The sequence below is a fragment of the Castor canadensis genome, chromosome 11, assembly GCF_047511655.1.
Source record: "Castor canadensis chromosome 11, mCasCan1.hap1v2, whole genome shotgun sequence".
Taxonomy (NCBI): domain Eukaryota; kingdom Metazoa; phylum Chordata; class Mammalia; order Rodentia; family Castoridae; genus Castor; species Castor canadensis.
In genome coordinates this window covers 351,337-368,659 of record NC_133396.1, presented here as the reverse complement: position 1 = coordinate 368,659, position 17,323 = coordinate 351,337, and the positions used below count along the sequence as shown (strand labels likewise).

Sequence of the window (17,323 nt, the reverse complement as noted above, 5' to 3'; positions counted from 1 at the left end):
TGATGTAAAATATTTTTATGAACCTTTTAATGAAAAATCTTGCTGCCTGACCAAAGCCCTTTACCTGCTGAGCTTATTTCCAGACCTTCTGCTCTTGTCTCCTGTGTTTGTGTTAGCTACCTGTCTAATGGTGAAGGAGACATGGCTGGCTGGTTTTGTCTGAGAGGTGTGCAGCTAGGGCAGCTGCAGATCCCACGCTCTGTGTGACTGTGTGGGCCATGTGGGCTCAGACTGCCTGGGCTGTGGGCGTGCCTTCCAGAAGCAGGGCACCCTGAGAGTTGTTCTTCATGTGGCTTCCTGGGATTTCCATGTGTTCAAAGGGCCTGTTGTTGTGAATAGGCTGCTTCCTTTGGACCTGTGGGGCTCAGGGGACGAGGAACAGCGTTCCAAGTCATGCTTGTGCAGCAGGACTCTTAGCTCTGCATGGGAACCCAGTCACATCCTCGCCCTGAGTCTACCTGCTGTGCATTTGCATGGCCCTGTGAGGTTAGGGGGTCTTCAGGGCTGTGTCCTTGGGTTAGTCTTTTGTCACTGTGACAAAACACCTGACATAAGCAACCAGAAGGAAAGATTTATCTTGGCCTTTGGTTTCCAAGGTTTCAGTCTAGGTTCAGCTAGATCTATTGCTTTGGGACCGAGGTAAGGCAGAACATCAAGGTGGCAGTTAGGTGTGGCAGAGGAGCATGTGACTCACCTCATCATGGTGGCTAGTAAAGGGGAGGGGGAGGCCAAGACAAGATATAGTCCCCAAGGACACACTCTTAGTGACCTCTTCTTCCAACTAGGCTCTACCTCCTAATGTTTCCAACACCTTCCAGTAATGTCGTCAAATTATGGATCCAGAGAGGTTTGATGGCACATACTTGTGGTCCTGGCACTGGGGAAACTGAGGCAGGAGGATTGTGAATTCCAGGCAAGCCTGGGCAACATAACAAGGCCCTATTTCAAAAAAAAGGACATTGAATCAAAATTTATTCATTGGATTAATTAATTAATCTAGTAGATCACTCCATTGACTAGGTCAGTGCCCTCATGAATCAATCACCTCTCAATGATTGGATCTACCACCAGGGACCAAGTCTTCCATACATGAGCCTTTTTGGGGACACTTATAGCCAAACCATAACAGATCGTCTGCAGTGATTCAGCTTGTGTGTGTGTGTGGGGGTGAGTTGTGAGAGTTGAGTTTGACAGCACACAGACTCTTACACAAGTGATAGGAGCCACTCTGTGGTGGTGAATCCAAGTGTGAGCCCTCTGTAAGAGCACAAGTGGTGAGCATTGAAGATCAGAATTGTTGACAGGCAGCTGAGCATCTTTCGGAACTGGTGACCGAGTGCTGACCACCAGGTGGTGTGGTGGTGGAAGAGTCTGTGATGGCTTGGACTGCCTGCCCCACCTATCCATGGCCACTACCTGAGATTCGTAGATGCATGGTGTGTTTGAGAGAAAACTCTGATTGCTTGGCTCAAGAGGGCTCCAGGCTGTCAGTGGTGCACTGAGGATGTGTCTCACACCTGACCTCAGACCACTTACCCCTCCCTGAGGCTCTGTGTGTCTCGTGTATTGGGCTGCTGACTTGCAACTTAGGTCAGGGTGGGTCTCGAGCACTGCAGTCCTTTGACTCTGAAATATCTGTATGTTGTTCCAGGGCTGGAACATAGTTTTGCGGTGCTTGAGGTCTGGGCCCTGGGTCTGGGGACCCTGGCTGTGAGCCAGTGTAGAACTGGTCCTGACTTCCTGGTTAAGCCTTTAATCCTCCTGGACGCTGTTTTTGCTTCTTTCAAGCTGTTGTGCTCCTCACTCTGTCATTAGCTGTGGGTGTTTCTGTGCCAGCGGCACGGCATGAGCAGAGGAGCACACCCTTGCTCCTGGAGGTGCCTCCCGCACCTGGTGCTGCGTGTTCACCTTCTGGTGGCCTGTAGCAGTGGCAGTGGACAGGAACCAACAGGCTCTTGCCCTTGTAATGGCTGCTTGTTGGTGATAGTGAGGGGAATGAGATACAGGAGTGTTGTATGCCTCCTTAAAAGTGATGGTTGTACAGTGATCCTGAGGGCATTTAATTGGCAAGAACAATTGGGATTGTTGGAAAAGAAATAGTATAGTACTGAGCGGGAACTTGGGCGTTGTTGGAGGTCAGCACCTGTGTGCCTCTGAGGCTGTCACTGATGATGGAGAAGGTGCTGAGTGGTTTTGTCAGCATGGTGATCCTTCTGTGTGTTTGCAGGGCCTCCATGGGCACTGGTGGACTCCTGGGAGGTGTTCTGCCCACACTCCAGTGTCCTGGTTTGTTGTGGCACTTGTGTGCTGTATGCTGTTGTGAACAGGACGTCCCTTTGTCGCATGTTCTGGGACATGTGTTCTGTTCTCATGGGAGGTCACACTAACCTTGCTTGGACACCCTAAGCTGGTCTTATATAGACAACACAGGATGGGGTCCATGGGGCTGTGTGATGCCATTGTAGATAACACAGGATGAGGTCCATGGGGTTGTGTATAGATCTCATCATGGACAGGTGGGATGTGATCCGTGGGACATGGGCAAGTGGGATGGGGTCCGTGGGGCATGGGAAGGTGGAATGGGGTCCCTTGGGCATGGGCAGGTGGGATGGGGTCCGTGGGGCATGGGAAGGTGGAATGGGGTCCCTGGGGCATGGGCAGGTGGGATGGGGTCCGTGGGGCATGGGCAGGGGGGATGGGGTCCGTGGGGCATGGGCAGGGGGGGATGGGGTCCATGGGGCTGTCCTGGGAAGTCTCTCAGTTTGTCTGTGACTCCAGTGTAGAAGGGAAACTGACCACTTATGAGCTGACTTTGGTGAAGGCCTCAGGTCTTCTTTTCTCAGAAGTGAATTGGGTATTCCCACGATGTCTGGCTTTTCTCTCCAGGCCTCATCTGTCACCTCCTGTTGCATCAGTTGCTGTCAGAGTCATCTGGTGGCACTTGGAAACTATTTCATTTATAGGGGCCACAGCTTGTCTGCCAAATACCTTGTACTGTGAGATAATTTCTTAGTGTGAAGGTGACTCCTTGCTCTGTTGAAAGGCCAGGTATCATAGACCCATTATGCCCCTTGATGGTGGCTCTCTGTTAACTTCCAGGGCATGGAGCATGGGTGGGAGGTGTTCCAGCCCTGCACTGCGAGAAGGACACCAAGGCCCAGCGTGACTGGGGTGTGAGCAGTGTCCTAGTTAGGTGAGCTCAGGGTATGCTACCTCTGAAGGGAAAGGCCGATAGCCTCAGACATGGTATTCTAGCCAGTGGACTCAGCACTAGCTTCCTGTTGGCACTGAAACCTGAATGCTCACTCTTGCTTTCTTCTGTGGAAACCTGGAACCCACAGACGGAGCTTGAGTGAGCTCTGGCTCTCCATTCTCCCTGTAACTCCCATACTGCATGGGCTTATGTGAAAGCTTTGCTGCGCACACTGGGAAGAGGCTTCATGCTGATGTAGGTGTCTGTGATGCGCTTGGTCAAGTTCTGCTAGTGCCTCGGGTTCTCAACTGCTTGCCTTGTGCTCTCCCCAGGCCCTCCTGTGGCAGTTGGTAAAGAAGGATCCTTGGCCTTACTGTCCTGGACTGTGCTTTAAGCATATGTCTTTCCAAAGTTTTGTGCTTTTCTTGACATAGTGTCTTAGTGCATTTGAGCTGCTGTGACAAAATACCCTAGAGCAAGTACTTGGTAAACAGAAATTTACTGCTTACAGTTTGGAGGCTGGAAGTCCCAGATGAAGGTGCCAGCATATTTGTTGTCTGATGAGGGTCCCTTCCTCATAGCTATTGTGTCCTCATGTGGAGAAGGGGTCAGAGGGCTCCCTCAAGGTCTCATGTAACATACTCTTCCCACTCTTGATGGTGGAGCCTCATGACCTGATCGCCTGCTGGAGTTCCTGTCCCACCGGCACCTAAGGGCTTAGATTTCCATATATGAATTTTGGAGGGATGTGGAACATCATTTCTATACGCCTCTCGCACTTAGATTCTTCATGCATAGCTTTGTGGTTGTTGTGAGGGGCATTTCCATCATACTTTCTGTACATATACCCTGAGGCAGTATATTTGTTGCAGAGCAGAGCCAGGTGACACCTGAGGGTGTGCACCCCAGGAACACTGGGCATGTGAGAGGGCACTGCCTGGGTACAGAGTGGGTCCCTCGGTCTTCTAGGGCGGGCTGAGCCCACAAGTCTGTACTTTCTTCCTGAGCAGTTGCAGGTGCTCTGGCCATGGGCCAGCTGCTGCTCCTGCAGGCCAGTGAGGGCCTCTGGGGTAGTTCTTCCTTGTCTATGGGAACCAAGAGCCCAGAGGTCTGTGGAGCTAAATGTCTGTACATCATTTCCTCCTGTACCAAAAAAATTCAATGTGAGCAAGTTGGGCTGCATTTTTGAGGACAGTATGATGGCTGTTGGTATGAGAGGCAGGTCCCGAAGCTACGCCTGCTTCTGGAAGCTTGTGTCAGAGGCTCAGGCTCTGAGTATGGCCCCATATTCAGTCCCACAGTGTGGTAAGGTGGCTCAGTGGTTTTGGGGGCTCAGGTGCATTCTGGAGACCAGTCTTATGTGCTCAGGGCGTGTTCAGCTCATTGGAGGAGTCAGTGTTTTCCATGCTTCCCTCTTGGGACAGTACTGTTCTGTTGCCCATGCTACTGCACACCATCAGCCCTGAATGTTTCTTACTATCCAGTGTGAAATGGGAAGGTCAAGCAAGTCCTGGGGTTTGCACCAGACATGCCGCAGGAACTCACACAATTGGCGGATGCCCAGTACGATGACTTGGTTTAAATTAAGCAGCTCAGTGGTTTTCAGGAGACATAAATGTGGAATGTTTCTGCCTCTTCAGCAAGTGTCAGGACCCCTTACTCGCCTGGGCTCACAGGCTCTACAGACCCTGCAGTGGTAATGCAGGGCTCTGGTGTTAAATCTGTCCTCTCACCTGAAGGCTGCTGTTCCTTAGGCAGCCGGTGTTAAACAAATGACATGCTGTCTAGAGAGAAGAGTATTTAAATTACACTTCCGAACTCTGGTTGCCAAAAGGAAGCCCTCTGGGGTATAATATATATATTTGACATGCATTTGCAGTGTGTAATTGGAACCATGAGAAAGGGTTTTGTTCAAAGCTATTGAACAGTTTCCTTATTTTAAACCTGTTGAATCTAGAAAGGGCTGTTTCTAGATTTTTCTGTGAAAGTGACTTTATATAAAAGTTTTGGGCAAAAAGTTTTTTGTTCCGGTGGGGCTGTCACCTCCTACCCTCATAGTGCCTGTGTGGCCACTGAGGTTCAGTTGTCCTTGTCTTCTGGGTCCCTGAATGTCAGAGCTGGGAGCCTAGGGCCTCCTTTTCACATGGCAGAGGCTGGACACAACCCAGGAAATCAGATGCATCAGGGCCCTGTTCAGGAGGGGCAGAAGCAGGCTGACTTGTCTTCTCATGCCAGGTTGTAGCTCTCACTAAGTTAGGATGAATGAGAGGTAGCAGGCCGTTTCCTTGTTTCTTGGTACAGAATCTGTCATTCTCCTTTTTCCCCTGAGCTGTGCAAATCTGTTCATTTCCAGAGATCCACAGGCAGAGCTTCTGGCCCTTGCTTGGCCAGCCTCTGCCTGTTAGTGAGACTTTGCAGGTTGACTGCAGCCATCTGCTCACCTGCACTGTGTGTTGGCTCTTTGTGCTTGCTGTGGGTTTATGTAGGGTCCTCAGGTTTGTCAGAAGAATGGCAGGATGGAGACTCTGAAGTCTGTGCTGTGAGCCAGGGTAGAAGGAGGCTGGTTGGGTCTTTGCAATATCAGTAGACAAGGCAGACTGTGGGGTCTCAGTGGGCACTGTGCTGTTCTTCTTTGACTTAGCACTGAGGAAATATACAGGAGGATGTGGGAAGCCAGCATCTTTGTGACATTGGAAAGACAGGCAGCTCCCCAGGACACAGCAGGAGAATAGGCAAGGTGTGTGTGTGCACCTGCAGCCTGTGGTTCATGAAGCCTCTCATGAACTGACCTTCCTTGAGACAGAGGCATAGGCTGAGTGGGTGAACCCTTTAGGTTACCTCCCATGCAGTTAGCTCTCTCTGCAGTGAGCCAGTTGGGCCTGAGAGGTCTGAGTGTTAGGATGGTGCTGTCAGCTCTCCCTACAAGTCTGAATGCTGGGACGTTGCTGTCAGTGGATGAAGACCTGTCATCTGAGTGCTTGTGGCTGGTTTGTGTCACTAGCCAGTGAAAAGGGTGCTTTTAAAAACCATCTCTCTTTAAGTTGGGGCAGAAATCTGGGCTCTCTGGCCAGGATTGGGCTCTAGCTCTCCAGTGTGCAGGGTATGAGATGTCTACCTGGTGGGGCTGCCCCCAGTGTACCAAGCAGTTTTCTTGTGTGGAGCTGAGTGAGGGGAGGTGTGAAGTGGATCTCGTGAGTGCTGACACTGCACTCATAGTTGTCTGCTTGGAAATTGATTTTGTCCTGCGGAGTGACAAATTGACACTTGGAGAGAGCATCTGGATCCCCTGAGGCCAGAGGCTTGCTGGCTGTCCTTGCCCAGAGAATCTGGGCCGCTGTACCCACATGAGCCCTAGGGAGTCTGGCTGGCAGCGACACCACACTCATGGATGCTTCCCTTCCATAGGTGCCACAGCCAATTATCCTGATGTTGTTTGGCCCCAGTGGGCAGCCCTATTAGCACAGAAGTGGATTTGAGCCATGCTAGCAAATTGGGAGTGATTCCAGATCAACCGGGAGTGTTCTAGCTAGAACAGCTGAGGATATTTTAAGCATTGCAGGTTTGGTTTAGTTTAAGTTGAGATAATTGTAGGGGTAGCTACCTAATCTACAGCAGTGCTCTTGTTAGGTTTTCATTTCAACATGGGTTCCAGGGGCCTGGTGGTAAGCTCCATGTTCAAAAGAGGAACATTAGGCACTTAGAAAAGCGGTGGACAGACTTTCAGATAACTGGGCTCAGTTTCTGGTCTGTAGGCTCACGGCAGCCTACCACTCTGGAGAGTTGGCCTGATGGTGCCAGCTCCTCCTTGGGGTGGGGAGAGGACATAGCAGGGGGCAGGGTTAGCTCTGGGATGTGTTCTGCGAGGCTTGTGGGCAGCTGGGTAGAGTCCTGTGGCTCTTGAGAAGGAGATAGTGGGAGCCCTGCACCGTGCCTGAGGATGGCATGGCTGCCAGCAAGAGCAGCTGCTTGGGGAGATGGGACAGGCTCCATCTTGGGTGTCCAGGAACTGCAGTGTGTCCCAAGTGGGGTGTCCTATTGCTGCTGTGTTCAGGAAATGAGACTTGGCAGAGGAGTGTCCCTGACTGGGGTCTTTAACAGTATGTAGGGTGACCTTGGAAGGTGAGGGGACCGACACACCCTGTTGTTCCCTCAAGATCCTTGTGTGCAGACCCCTTGCCCGATTGTCCTGTGTGCACACCTGCCATGGGGCGTGTCACCTGATGGAAGTGGATATTACCAATATCACAGTAACTGTGAGTTTTAATTTCAGAGTAAGTTCATTTTGTGTAGTTTTAGGTAAGTTTATAAATAAACATTTTACAATCTTATTAAAGCACTATGTGTTTTTAAAACTATATGGAATCCATATCCATTTTTTCGTTGCTATTTATATAGAATAGACGATTCCTAGGAGCAAAAAGGCAGAGGCACATTTGAATATAACATTCACAATCTTGCAGTTGTTTCTGTGATTTTTTTCACTAGTCTATTTCTGCATGTGATTTTTTAGTGGATAATTGTGTGCTGACAGTTGAACATGCAAACGAATGGTGTCCCGAGTGTTCACACTGATTGCTGCTGCCCAGTCTGCAGCAGGTAACAGGGCCGTGCTGCTGGGTGGGTAAGTGTGGAGTGTGGAGTGGAGTGTCCTGAGAGCAACGTCTGCACAGTTTTGGTGGGTGGACCATTCTGGAAGCAGGCTGGCTCTTCTCATCCTGCTCTTGGAGTGGCCCTGCACGTCCCATCTCCTCCCCCACTGGCTTTTGAGCTACACCCTCTGATCTCTGTATCAGCTTTGATCTCTCACCCTGAGGAGTCCTGGGTGACCTGCACAGGCCTCACTCCATTTTGTGTGCCCACGAGCCCTGTGGCTGTCGTCTGCAGCTGGCACTTGGCCAGCAAGGGCAGCCCTTGAATCCACATTGTGCTCCACATTGTGCTGGAGCCTGTTGCTGTATTGTGGGACATGTCGCTGAGGACACTGCTGGAGCTGTGCCAACATCAGTACGCTTGATGGCCTCTTTGGTGCTACTGCCTATTGTCTGTCAAAAGCCTCCGATGTGGTGTCTTAGGGTCACATGCTGACTGGTGGCAGTGATTCCACTGAGGTGGCTTCTGTACTTGAAGCAGGAAACGCCATCTCCAGCTCCTCCATACACTTTTGTTCTTAATTTTTATGTCACTGGTGTGAGCTGTTTAGTGTTCTTTGAACTTTTAGCATGGTTTTTTGGAAAATTCCATTTGGTAGGACTGTTTAAAAATCAGTACTCAGCCAGGTGCCGGTGGCTCACACTTGTAATCCTAGCTACACAGGAGGCAGAGATCAGGAGGATTGTGGTTCAAAGCCAGTTTGGGCAAATAGTTTGTGAGACACTATCTTGAAAAACCCCTTCACAAAAAAGGGCTGGTGGAGTGGCTGAAGGTGTAGGCCCTGAGTTCAAGCCCCAGTGCTGAAAAAAAAAAAAAATCCGTATCTTATGTTTGAATTGCAGAATAAAAATTTTTCTTAAGCTTTTTTTTCCTGTTACATTTTCTTATAGTCACCTTAAGAGGCTTTTAAAAATTAGTAACTGGTTCACTTATACAACTAGTTATATTCCCTGAAATATTTTAATAAGTGTAATATATATTATGTTTGAAGTGATGTACATGTCTGTAATAAACCAGCCCTTCCAAAGTACTAGAAATATATGAACCTAATAAACTGAACAGATAAATACAATAAACTTTTAAATGTTCCCTGACTCTCACCACATCTTAAATTCTCCCTCCTGCATCACCAAGCACATGTGTGACATCAGTTACTTGGCTGTTTCCATTGGAATCAGAAGAGGGATCCATGTGTACTCCTCCCTTGGCTGCTACAGACACTTCAGGTGATAAATTGTAGGTGCTTCTGAGTCATCACAGGGCCACTGAGGGCTGACTCTGAGGACTGACGCCAAGGGCTCAGTGTTAGCCCTCAGTGTCAGCTCAGTTCTTTGAGACAGGGTCTTCCTAACTTTTTGCTTGAGCTGGCCTTGAACTATGAACCTCCTGTTTGCACCTGTGAAGTACCTGGGATTATAGGTGTGAGCCACCACGCCTGGCAAGTACTGTCATTTCTTTGTGTGATTTTTTTTTTGGGAACTTATATATTTATGTATATTTGGGTTTGAACTCAGGACTTTATGCTGCTGGGCAGGCACTCTACTGCTTGAGCCACACCTCCAACCCCTTGGGGAACTCTTAAAATACTTTTCTACCTGCTATGAGTTGGTGAATATTTTTTTTTTCTCTTCAGGTGTTTGTTTTCTGACCAGGTTGTAACTCTCATGGAACCACTCACACTGTCCCTCTGTCTGTGCTCCTGCCATGTAGCCTCCTGTCAGCTGCTCACTATCTTTGTCTCCTGCCAGTGGTCACTGTGATCCTGAAGGCATTGATCTACGATGAGAAGCGGGGTGCCTGCAGTGTGGGTGCCAATGTGAGGGATGCTGCCTGCTACGTGTGCTGGGCCTTTGCACGTGCCTACGAGCCGCAGGAGCTGAAACCCTTTGTGACCACCATTTCCAGGTAAAGTTTGTTAGTTGTCCCCATGGCACTGCACGTGGCATATCTCCTGTGAGAGGTGCACAGAACATTTGTGTTTTGCTCTATGACGTGAAGCAGCCCCAGAACAGCATCCTCCTGTGGGCAGGTGCTTCCAGCCAGGTGTCCAGAGGGACAATCGTGGAGGGTTGGGCTGTGGCTGGCAAGTCCTCGGGTGAGGCACTTGGCACCTTAAAGCCATGTGGTGGAAATATGGGGCAGGAGTGGTGCAGGGGCAGCCCAGAGAGTCGTGAAAACTCAGTGTCTGCTGTTGACAAGGCTGGTCTCTGTTTGGCCCTGACTTCCTGATTTTTGTAGACTGTGCACTCACTGACAGCATTCCCATATGCACTTCACCTGCATCCAGCAACATGAAATGTACACAGCTCTGTGAGGAAGGGAAGTGTCCTGGGGAAAGAAGCCCAACCAGCAGGTTGCTATGGTCACCAGAGCTACCTCCTTTGTCCAGCAGTGGGGCGGGGGAGGCTCCTGACTGGGCTCAGTGGGTCCCAGAGCCCCACAGTGGCTGGTGCCATTGCTTTCCTGCCTGACTTGGTTTGCTTGGAAAGATGCAAAATATCTGTGTCCTTGATGCAGCAGCCTCCTAGGTTGACTCTGTACTGGTCTGATACTCTGCTTGGGCCAAGGTTGAAGATGCCAGTGCTTGTTTGCTTTTGCTTCCTAAGGAGCGCAGGGATAGGTGCGAGTGGCTCTGTGTGTGTGTCAATTGCAGTGTGAGTATCTTCACAGGGCCTCTTGGATTTAGTTGCTGTGTGAGCGAGCACCTGTGGGAGGCTGTGGCCTGTCTGCTGGCAGCACACTGTGGAACCGTGCTGGCAGCTCTGGGGGAAACCAGTGTGGACTCTTGAGGGCTCCATGACTGGAGCTCTCCTCTGTTCTCACCCAGGTCACCTCACCAAGCACTTTGCAGGGTCCAAAAAGGGAAGCACCTGTTTGCTTCCTGGAAGGCCATGGTTGGGCTGTATCTCCTGATCTGGTGAAGCCAACAGATGGAGGATCCTGTCCTGCCCCATTCTGGGAGATAAGGTGCTTCTGAGGAAGTCATAAACATGGAGATGTCTGTCTCCATCTGTCTTGTCTGCCTCTTGGAGGGGAGTGGAGCTGCCAAGCACTGGTGTTGGCAGATAGTTGTAGAGAATGGGTATCGTGGCCACCCATTCTTGATGTGGCCAAGAGCAGGTGTGATAGCACCTCTGTTCATTGCTATGCCTGGTGGTTTCTCCAGCTATGCTGCTGATTGGGGGCTTGGCTTCAGTTGGCCTTTATGAGTGTCACTGGGGAGTGGGAGAGGGCCAGGATGCCCAGGAGCCTCTGCTGAGCTCCTGTCCCTGTCCATAGCTTGCAGTCCTTCTGTCCTGCTCCTTTCCTACTTAGATGGGAACTATTTGTTGTTCACATGGCTTTTGGCAAGGTTTTTTCTGCTGCTTTCTTGTCCTGTTCCTCAGCTTCCTGGAAGCCAGTCCTATAAATGGAGTGGAAATATTAACATTTTCCCTTGTTGTTCAAGTTGTTCCCAGTGCAGTGAAACTCCTTCAGATTGACAGCTTCTCACTCAGCTCTGCAGCTTCTTTGTGCAGAGGGTGGGTATTGCCACTGCTTGGCTTCTCTGAGGATGGAGAGGGGACCGAATGCTGAGGGAGCCTGCCAAGTGGTCAACAAGTGCAGAGCTAGGTCTGGCAGCAGAAACAGTGCTGACCAGCTTGGAGGCTGTGGAGGACCCTTGACTCAGCTATGAGACTGCTTCCCACTTCAAAGTGAAAACAATCCTTACAGATTCCTTTCAGTCTAACATTTTTTCTGAGCCATAAACTCCCAGGAGCTCTGCCTCTCCTTTCGCTCGGGATTGTCTGTGGTCCAGCAAGGCTGCAAGGAGGATACAGATTGGTGGGGGGATGGAGCGTGGCCCTGCTTGCCAGGAGAGCATGCAGTCAGGACATGCCCTTGCTAGTGACCCTGGGATCTCAAAGCCAGCCTGCCACCTCTAAAGCAGAGAGGTGCAGGCAGAACCATCCCAAGCAACAATGTCCCTATGACTGAAGAATTGGTGTGGTAACTGTGCTGCAGTTAAGAGTCACCACCTCTGGTTCTTCCCTGGGAGCTTAACTGTTTCTCGTTTTCAGAACTTACATCAACACTGATCGCCATACAGATTTTATAAAGGAAAACATTAGTCTTTGAAGAAAGTGGCTGATAGATGTGGGGCCTGGTCTTGGTGTGATGTGGGTCTGAAGTCTGGTGATGGCTTGGTGCCCTGGCTCCAGGCACAGCAGGTCTTGGGCTCTGGCCTATGGGCGACTGTGTCTTCTTAGTCCTTAGCTTCTCTCATGTGCTAGAGCTGAGCATAGAATGGAGTTTCTATTGCTGGCAAGGGACCATGACACATTTTATCCCAGGGAGACCCCCCTTGTTACACAGGAAATAAAAGACAGCTGTCCCCTTGGAGCTGGCCCTGTGTAGGCTCCTGACCAAAAAGGTTCGCTTTCTGTGGTGACTGTAGTGTGTAGGTTGGTGTGGACTGGCCGTGGTCTACCTAGAGCTCATATGAACTGAGAGTGTCCAGTGGCGGGGGAGTGGAGGCTTGGTAGTATGGTCTGGAGAGTGCAGGATCTTCTGGGAGCTTGTGGGTGGGCTTGGAAGTGACCTGGACACCGACAGGGCGGCCCAAGTGCCTACGGTTTTGAGAACAACTTAAGTCTCTATAACCCTAACTTCCATGCCAGGGAGTAATTGGCATGTGACTGTGTCTAGCTCAGTTTGTGGTAATATACCTGAGTCTGTTGCTCAGGGGAGGTCCGATTTAACCGATCTCCTGGCCAAGCCTGAGGGATTGTTGGGGAGTTCACATCTGCTCTGTGGAAGCCACAGTGGGTCCTCATTTCAACCTCTTGATCTTCCCTACCTAAGCCAGGAGTCAGCAATCAGCACTGGCTGCCGAGGAGTTTCTGCTGAGAAGGCCCCTGGCCCCTCTGCCTACGCCCGCCCCTATGGGCAATAGTACCCTTTGGAGCTGTGCAGGTTTCTAGCTGGTTTGACAGGTTCTGAGGGAACCTGTGCCTGGCCCTTCCCTGCCCATCTGACTCCCGCCTGGCGGGGGATGGCGGGCAGGTGAGTCAGGTGCGCCAGTGAGTGGGGGAGCCCAGGCTCCGCACCTCCCAGTATCGGTTGGGTGTGCCCAGCCCTGCTCCCTGAGCCCTGTGTGGTGACCCTGCTTTAATGACCGGTTTAAGGCTCTTAATCCTTGATAAAATTGTATCTGTACTTTCACAAACTGCTAGTGGGTCCTGTAAGAATGGATAGTTTAGGTCAAGATGTAGCTCCCTAAGTAAAGCAGAAATGTCCCAGAGAAAGAGCCAGGGGGGTGGCTAGAGAAGCCCAAGTTCTCAGGACCAGTGCAGGGGCAGTGACTCAACTTTTCCTGGTTATTTCCTGATGTTTTGCTGAAAAAACTGGACTGATTGTCTTTACCTCTTGGTGTGAATTCTTTTGCCCCTGTTGTTTTAGGAATGTGAAAAGGAGCTTCTTAGGCTGGTTTTGTCTCTTTTGAAGTGTGTTCACTGCTTTTGAAAGCCCATCCTTCTCAGCCCTGCCAGGCAGTTGGAGAGTGAATGGCTATGGCACAGTGTAGGTGTAGGAGTAACAGATGTGTAAGATGAAAATGCAGTGGGATGGTGGCCATGATCTAGAACATTCCCTCTGACCAGGCATCAAAAGCCAGTTTGCAGTAAGGAAAAGAAAGAAAACCGCGCAATGCTGCCAGCTCTGCCTGTCACCTTCCTGTGATTTCCTCACCTGAAACTCTTCTGTAAACCAAGTGCCCGCCCCAGTGTGGCCCGCCCGTGCCAGGGGCAGCTCCTGACTCTCGCCTCCACTGCGCAAACCAAACCGGCTGGGCAGCGTGGGCTGCCTGCGAGGGGCCTGGGATTGGCTCAGCAAGATCTCTTCCTCTAGGGCAAGATTGTCCTGAAAAATCAGGAAGTGGCAAGTGTTGCTCAAAGCTATGTCTTGTTCTCGCTCAGCCTCCGGAATGGCCCTGCTTCCAGAGGGAGAGCCTTTTTCAGGAAAAGGCCAGCCTGCCTACAAGGCCCTGATCCTCTCTGGCTCAAGCTGACCTAAAAGCCTTTTAAAGTTTGGTTCTGTTGATGGCCTAGGGAAATTTAGCCAAAGGCAGGCCTTATGTTTTAATGTGATTTGTAACTTGCAAAAATATGGACAGATAATGAATTATTCTGATATTTAAAAAATGTTTAATTCAGAATGATGGACTATTTCTACTTGGGTAACAGTAGTGTATTTTGCTTTCTAGTGCTACATAATATCATAGAAATGAGGAAAACTGAGTTCGGGGGTGACCTTTGCTCTTGCTGGACCTGCAGAAAGGAGGTGCCTGAGGGCAGGTTGAGGCATGTTTTTCCCCCTTTACTCTGAGGAGAAAGAAGATCTCTGTCTGATGCAGCCGTGTCTGTATTGGGAAACCCTGGTGAAAGCAAGCAGGTGGAGACACCTGCAGTGCCTCTTGCTCAGATGGCGGCTGCCACTACTGGTTCACAGTTCGTGCTCCTCATGCCGTCTGAGGGCAAGAAGGGAGTTGTGAATCACACATAGGTTCACTCGCTAAGGATGATGGAGGCCTGTGGGGCATGGGTGCTCGGGGGAGCAATGGGTTAGGAAGGTTCTTTCCTATATTTGACCAATACCATTAAACCTGTTTGCATTTGAAACATACTAGTATTTCTAGATAAGCCAGTTTTGTTCTCAAAGTTGTTTTTAAAAATTTAGTCCAAATTGAAAGCCCAAATAAAAACCCTGTTTCGTTCATAAGTACACACATACTTGTTGACCTGACTTAGAAGCCTACAGTTAGTTAAAAGCAATGTTTTTCAAGCATCATTACATTTCTCCTAGTATGTTCAGTGAAGTTTTAATAAAATCTATGGACAAAGCAGTGACTGCTTAAAGATGTTTGCTTATTCAGGAGAGGCTAGCTTGTTTAATGTGTCTGAGGCATCTCTGCCCCTGGCTGGGCTGGGTCATGCTGTGGCCCGCTGGCCCACACTTCTGCTCAGTGACAGCCTTGTGTTGGGCTCTGGTGCCCAAAGTCTGGGTCACCACGGCCTATGTTTCACACCACTCTGTCACTTGCCCCTCATGGAGGTCCGTGTTGAGGGAAAGGCTGCCTGGATCTCACCACCCTGAGGTGAGTGACTGCCTTTCCTGTGGGTGGGACTTGTGAGAGCACGCAGACCTGTCAGACTGATTGTGCAATGGATGGCCAGCAGTAAGAACTGAAGTGAGTGGGCTGGACCTCCTACAGCCATCCCCCCCCCGGACAGTCCCCTTGAGAGGGTTTGCCACTTGGGACCCCTAGGGTTAGTGCTGAGCATAAGAGAGATGTCTGCAAGTCTGTGTCCAGCATCCCCCCACTTAAGAGGAGCCTGGGTGGGGGCCGCAAGGGTTCTGCCTGCCCTATTAGGACACATGTGTAGCTGTAGAGCTGCCTGATCACCTATGAAAAGTCTTTTAGGAATAAGGGTGAAATGGGCAGTGCCCCTTCCCTGTAGCCTTGGAGAGGGGCTCTGGAGGAGAGAAATGACACACTTGCAACTGAAAACCAGCTGCACAGCCTCATCACATCAGTAATGTTCAGCTGAGGTGGCAGTGATGGGTTGGGGTGGGACTGCTTTTTTATTTTTTGGTGCAACTGGAATTTGAACTCAGGGCTTTGTGCTTGCAAAGCGGGTGCTCTACCGTCCATTTTGCTCTAGTTATTTTGGAGATGAGTTCTTGCAAACTCTTTGCCCAGGCTGGCCTGTAATGGTGATCCTTTCAATCTCAGCCTTCCAAGTAGCTAGGATTACAAGTGTGAGCACTGGCACCTGGCAAGCTTCTTATTCTGAGACAGGAGCCAAACCCATCTTGTCCTCTGACACCCCTGGCACTTGAAGAGTGGACGACTAGGTGTGTGGGAGTGTGCAGCTCCTTCCTCAGTGGCCTTGGCCACTCCAGAACCAATGCTTGATTGCAGCTGAACTGTCTGGGCAAGTGTGGCGCATCTACAGATGGGCAGCATTAGGGCAGAGCAGAAGATGCTGTCTTGGGGGATTAGCAGGGTGATTGGAATCTCCTGGTGTTTGATTGTTAGGATGGGAAATGGTTTCTTTCTTCCATTTGCTCTTCACTCACTGCTGAGTATTCCAAAGTTTGGAACAGTAACTCAGAACAAGTAAATGGATGGGAAGATCCAAAACCTCAAGAGTTAAGTGTAACCTTCCAGTATCATTGCCTGAGCCTACATTTCCCTGAGACAGATGTTGAAGGGAAGCAAAAATTCTTGGTTAATTCCTTTTCCTAGAAAACTTGACTTTGTGGATTTTAAAAAGCAAAGCCCTTATTAGGATGCAAGTGCAGTGCTTAAATCTCCATTGATTCTGAGCGTATACTTGGAATAAACACCAAATGTGTTTTGATAATGACAGCATACATGTAGCTTTGAGTTACTAGAAGATCATGTGTACACAGGTCTTGATTGACTTTGTGATGTCTAAACTTGTTCACAAAAGTAATGTGCCATGTTGGGATAGATGCAGTCTTAAAAGGTTGGATGATTCCCCTGCAGTTTAGATGAAGTTTTTTCCCTTCTTACTGTGGCTAGTTGAGCTGAGCAGAGGGCCTTTGTAAGGAAGCCTGTCCCCTTCCCCCTCTTGTTGGACCCTGTGTTTGCATCTTGAGGTAACAGCAATACCCTTCTGCTGACTCGACGCAGCCCTGGTCAGCCTGGCTGGCATCTTTGTTCTCTCACTGTTCTTAGTCTTGAACACTTTTTTACTTTCTGGCCCCACAATACCTAGCACTCATCTTCTATCCCTTGCTTGTCTCTGGACTCAGCCCTTCCCAGTGTCCTGGCTTCTCTCATTGGGGTCGGCGTTAGAAGTCCCGAATACCAGGCACCTGCTGTTCTTGGGTACCCCTTCCAAGCCTGAGTACAGAGCTCTGACCTTTTACAGATGCCACCTGGCCACCTGCTGGAGGTGGTAGCCATAGAATGTGGGGGTGGGGAGGACAGGTCTGTGGCTTCACAGCTCTGTCTCCAGGGCCTAGAATGGTGCCTGGTATGTAATTTGGAAAGTTGGGAATGGGGTAATCAGTTTCACCCTGTTGCTGTGGTCCTTGGTCCTTGGGTCTCCCACCACTCTAATCCCTGAGATTATGCCCAAGGGCTACAAGGGATAAGGGGGATAAGCAGAGAAAGCCCAGATGGCAGAACTTTTTGTGGGTGGTTCTCCCTTCCAGGGCTGGAGGAGCAGGGACTTTGTGGTTATTCAGAACAGTGAACTTGACAATCTAATGAAGGAACTTAAATGAAGCCTGCTGAGTATCTAGACAGTTGAAAAGACTCTGCTCTTCCTGCATGTGACTGTGACTTGATGTGGGGGCATTGCCTCAGGCTGTGGGCGAGGGCGAGGTAATACATTTCCATGGTAACTTGTGTATACATCTGTGCATTAGTAGGTATCTTGTTACTATAACAAATACCCGAGGCAG

At 50.0% G+C, this 17,323-nt stretch overlaps 1 protein-coding gene across 1 annotated transcript in view; it reads left to right on the top strand.

Moving 5' to 3' along the window:
• Window positions 1-17,323, top strand: part of Tbcd (tubulin folding cofactor D) — a 147,113-nt gene that overhangs the window by 73,977 nt on the left and 55,813 nt on the right. Inside the window, exon 14 of the mRNA XM_074044806.1 lies at window positions 9,592-9,748. Coding sequence (XP_073900907.1) covers window positions 9,592-9,748 — 157 coding nt within the window. The remainder of the gene's footprint in view (window positions 1-9,591; window positions 9,749-17,323) is intronic.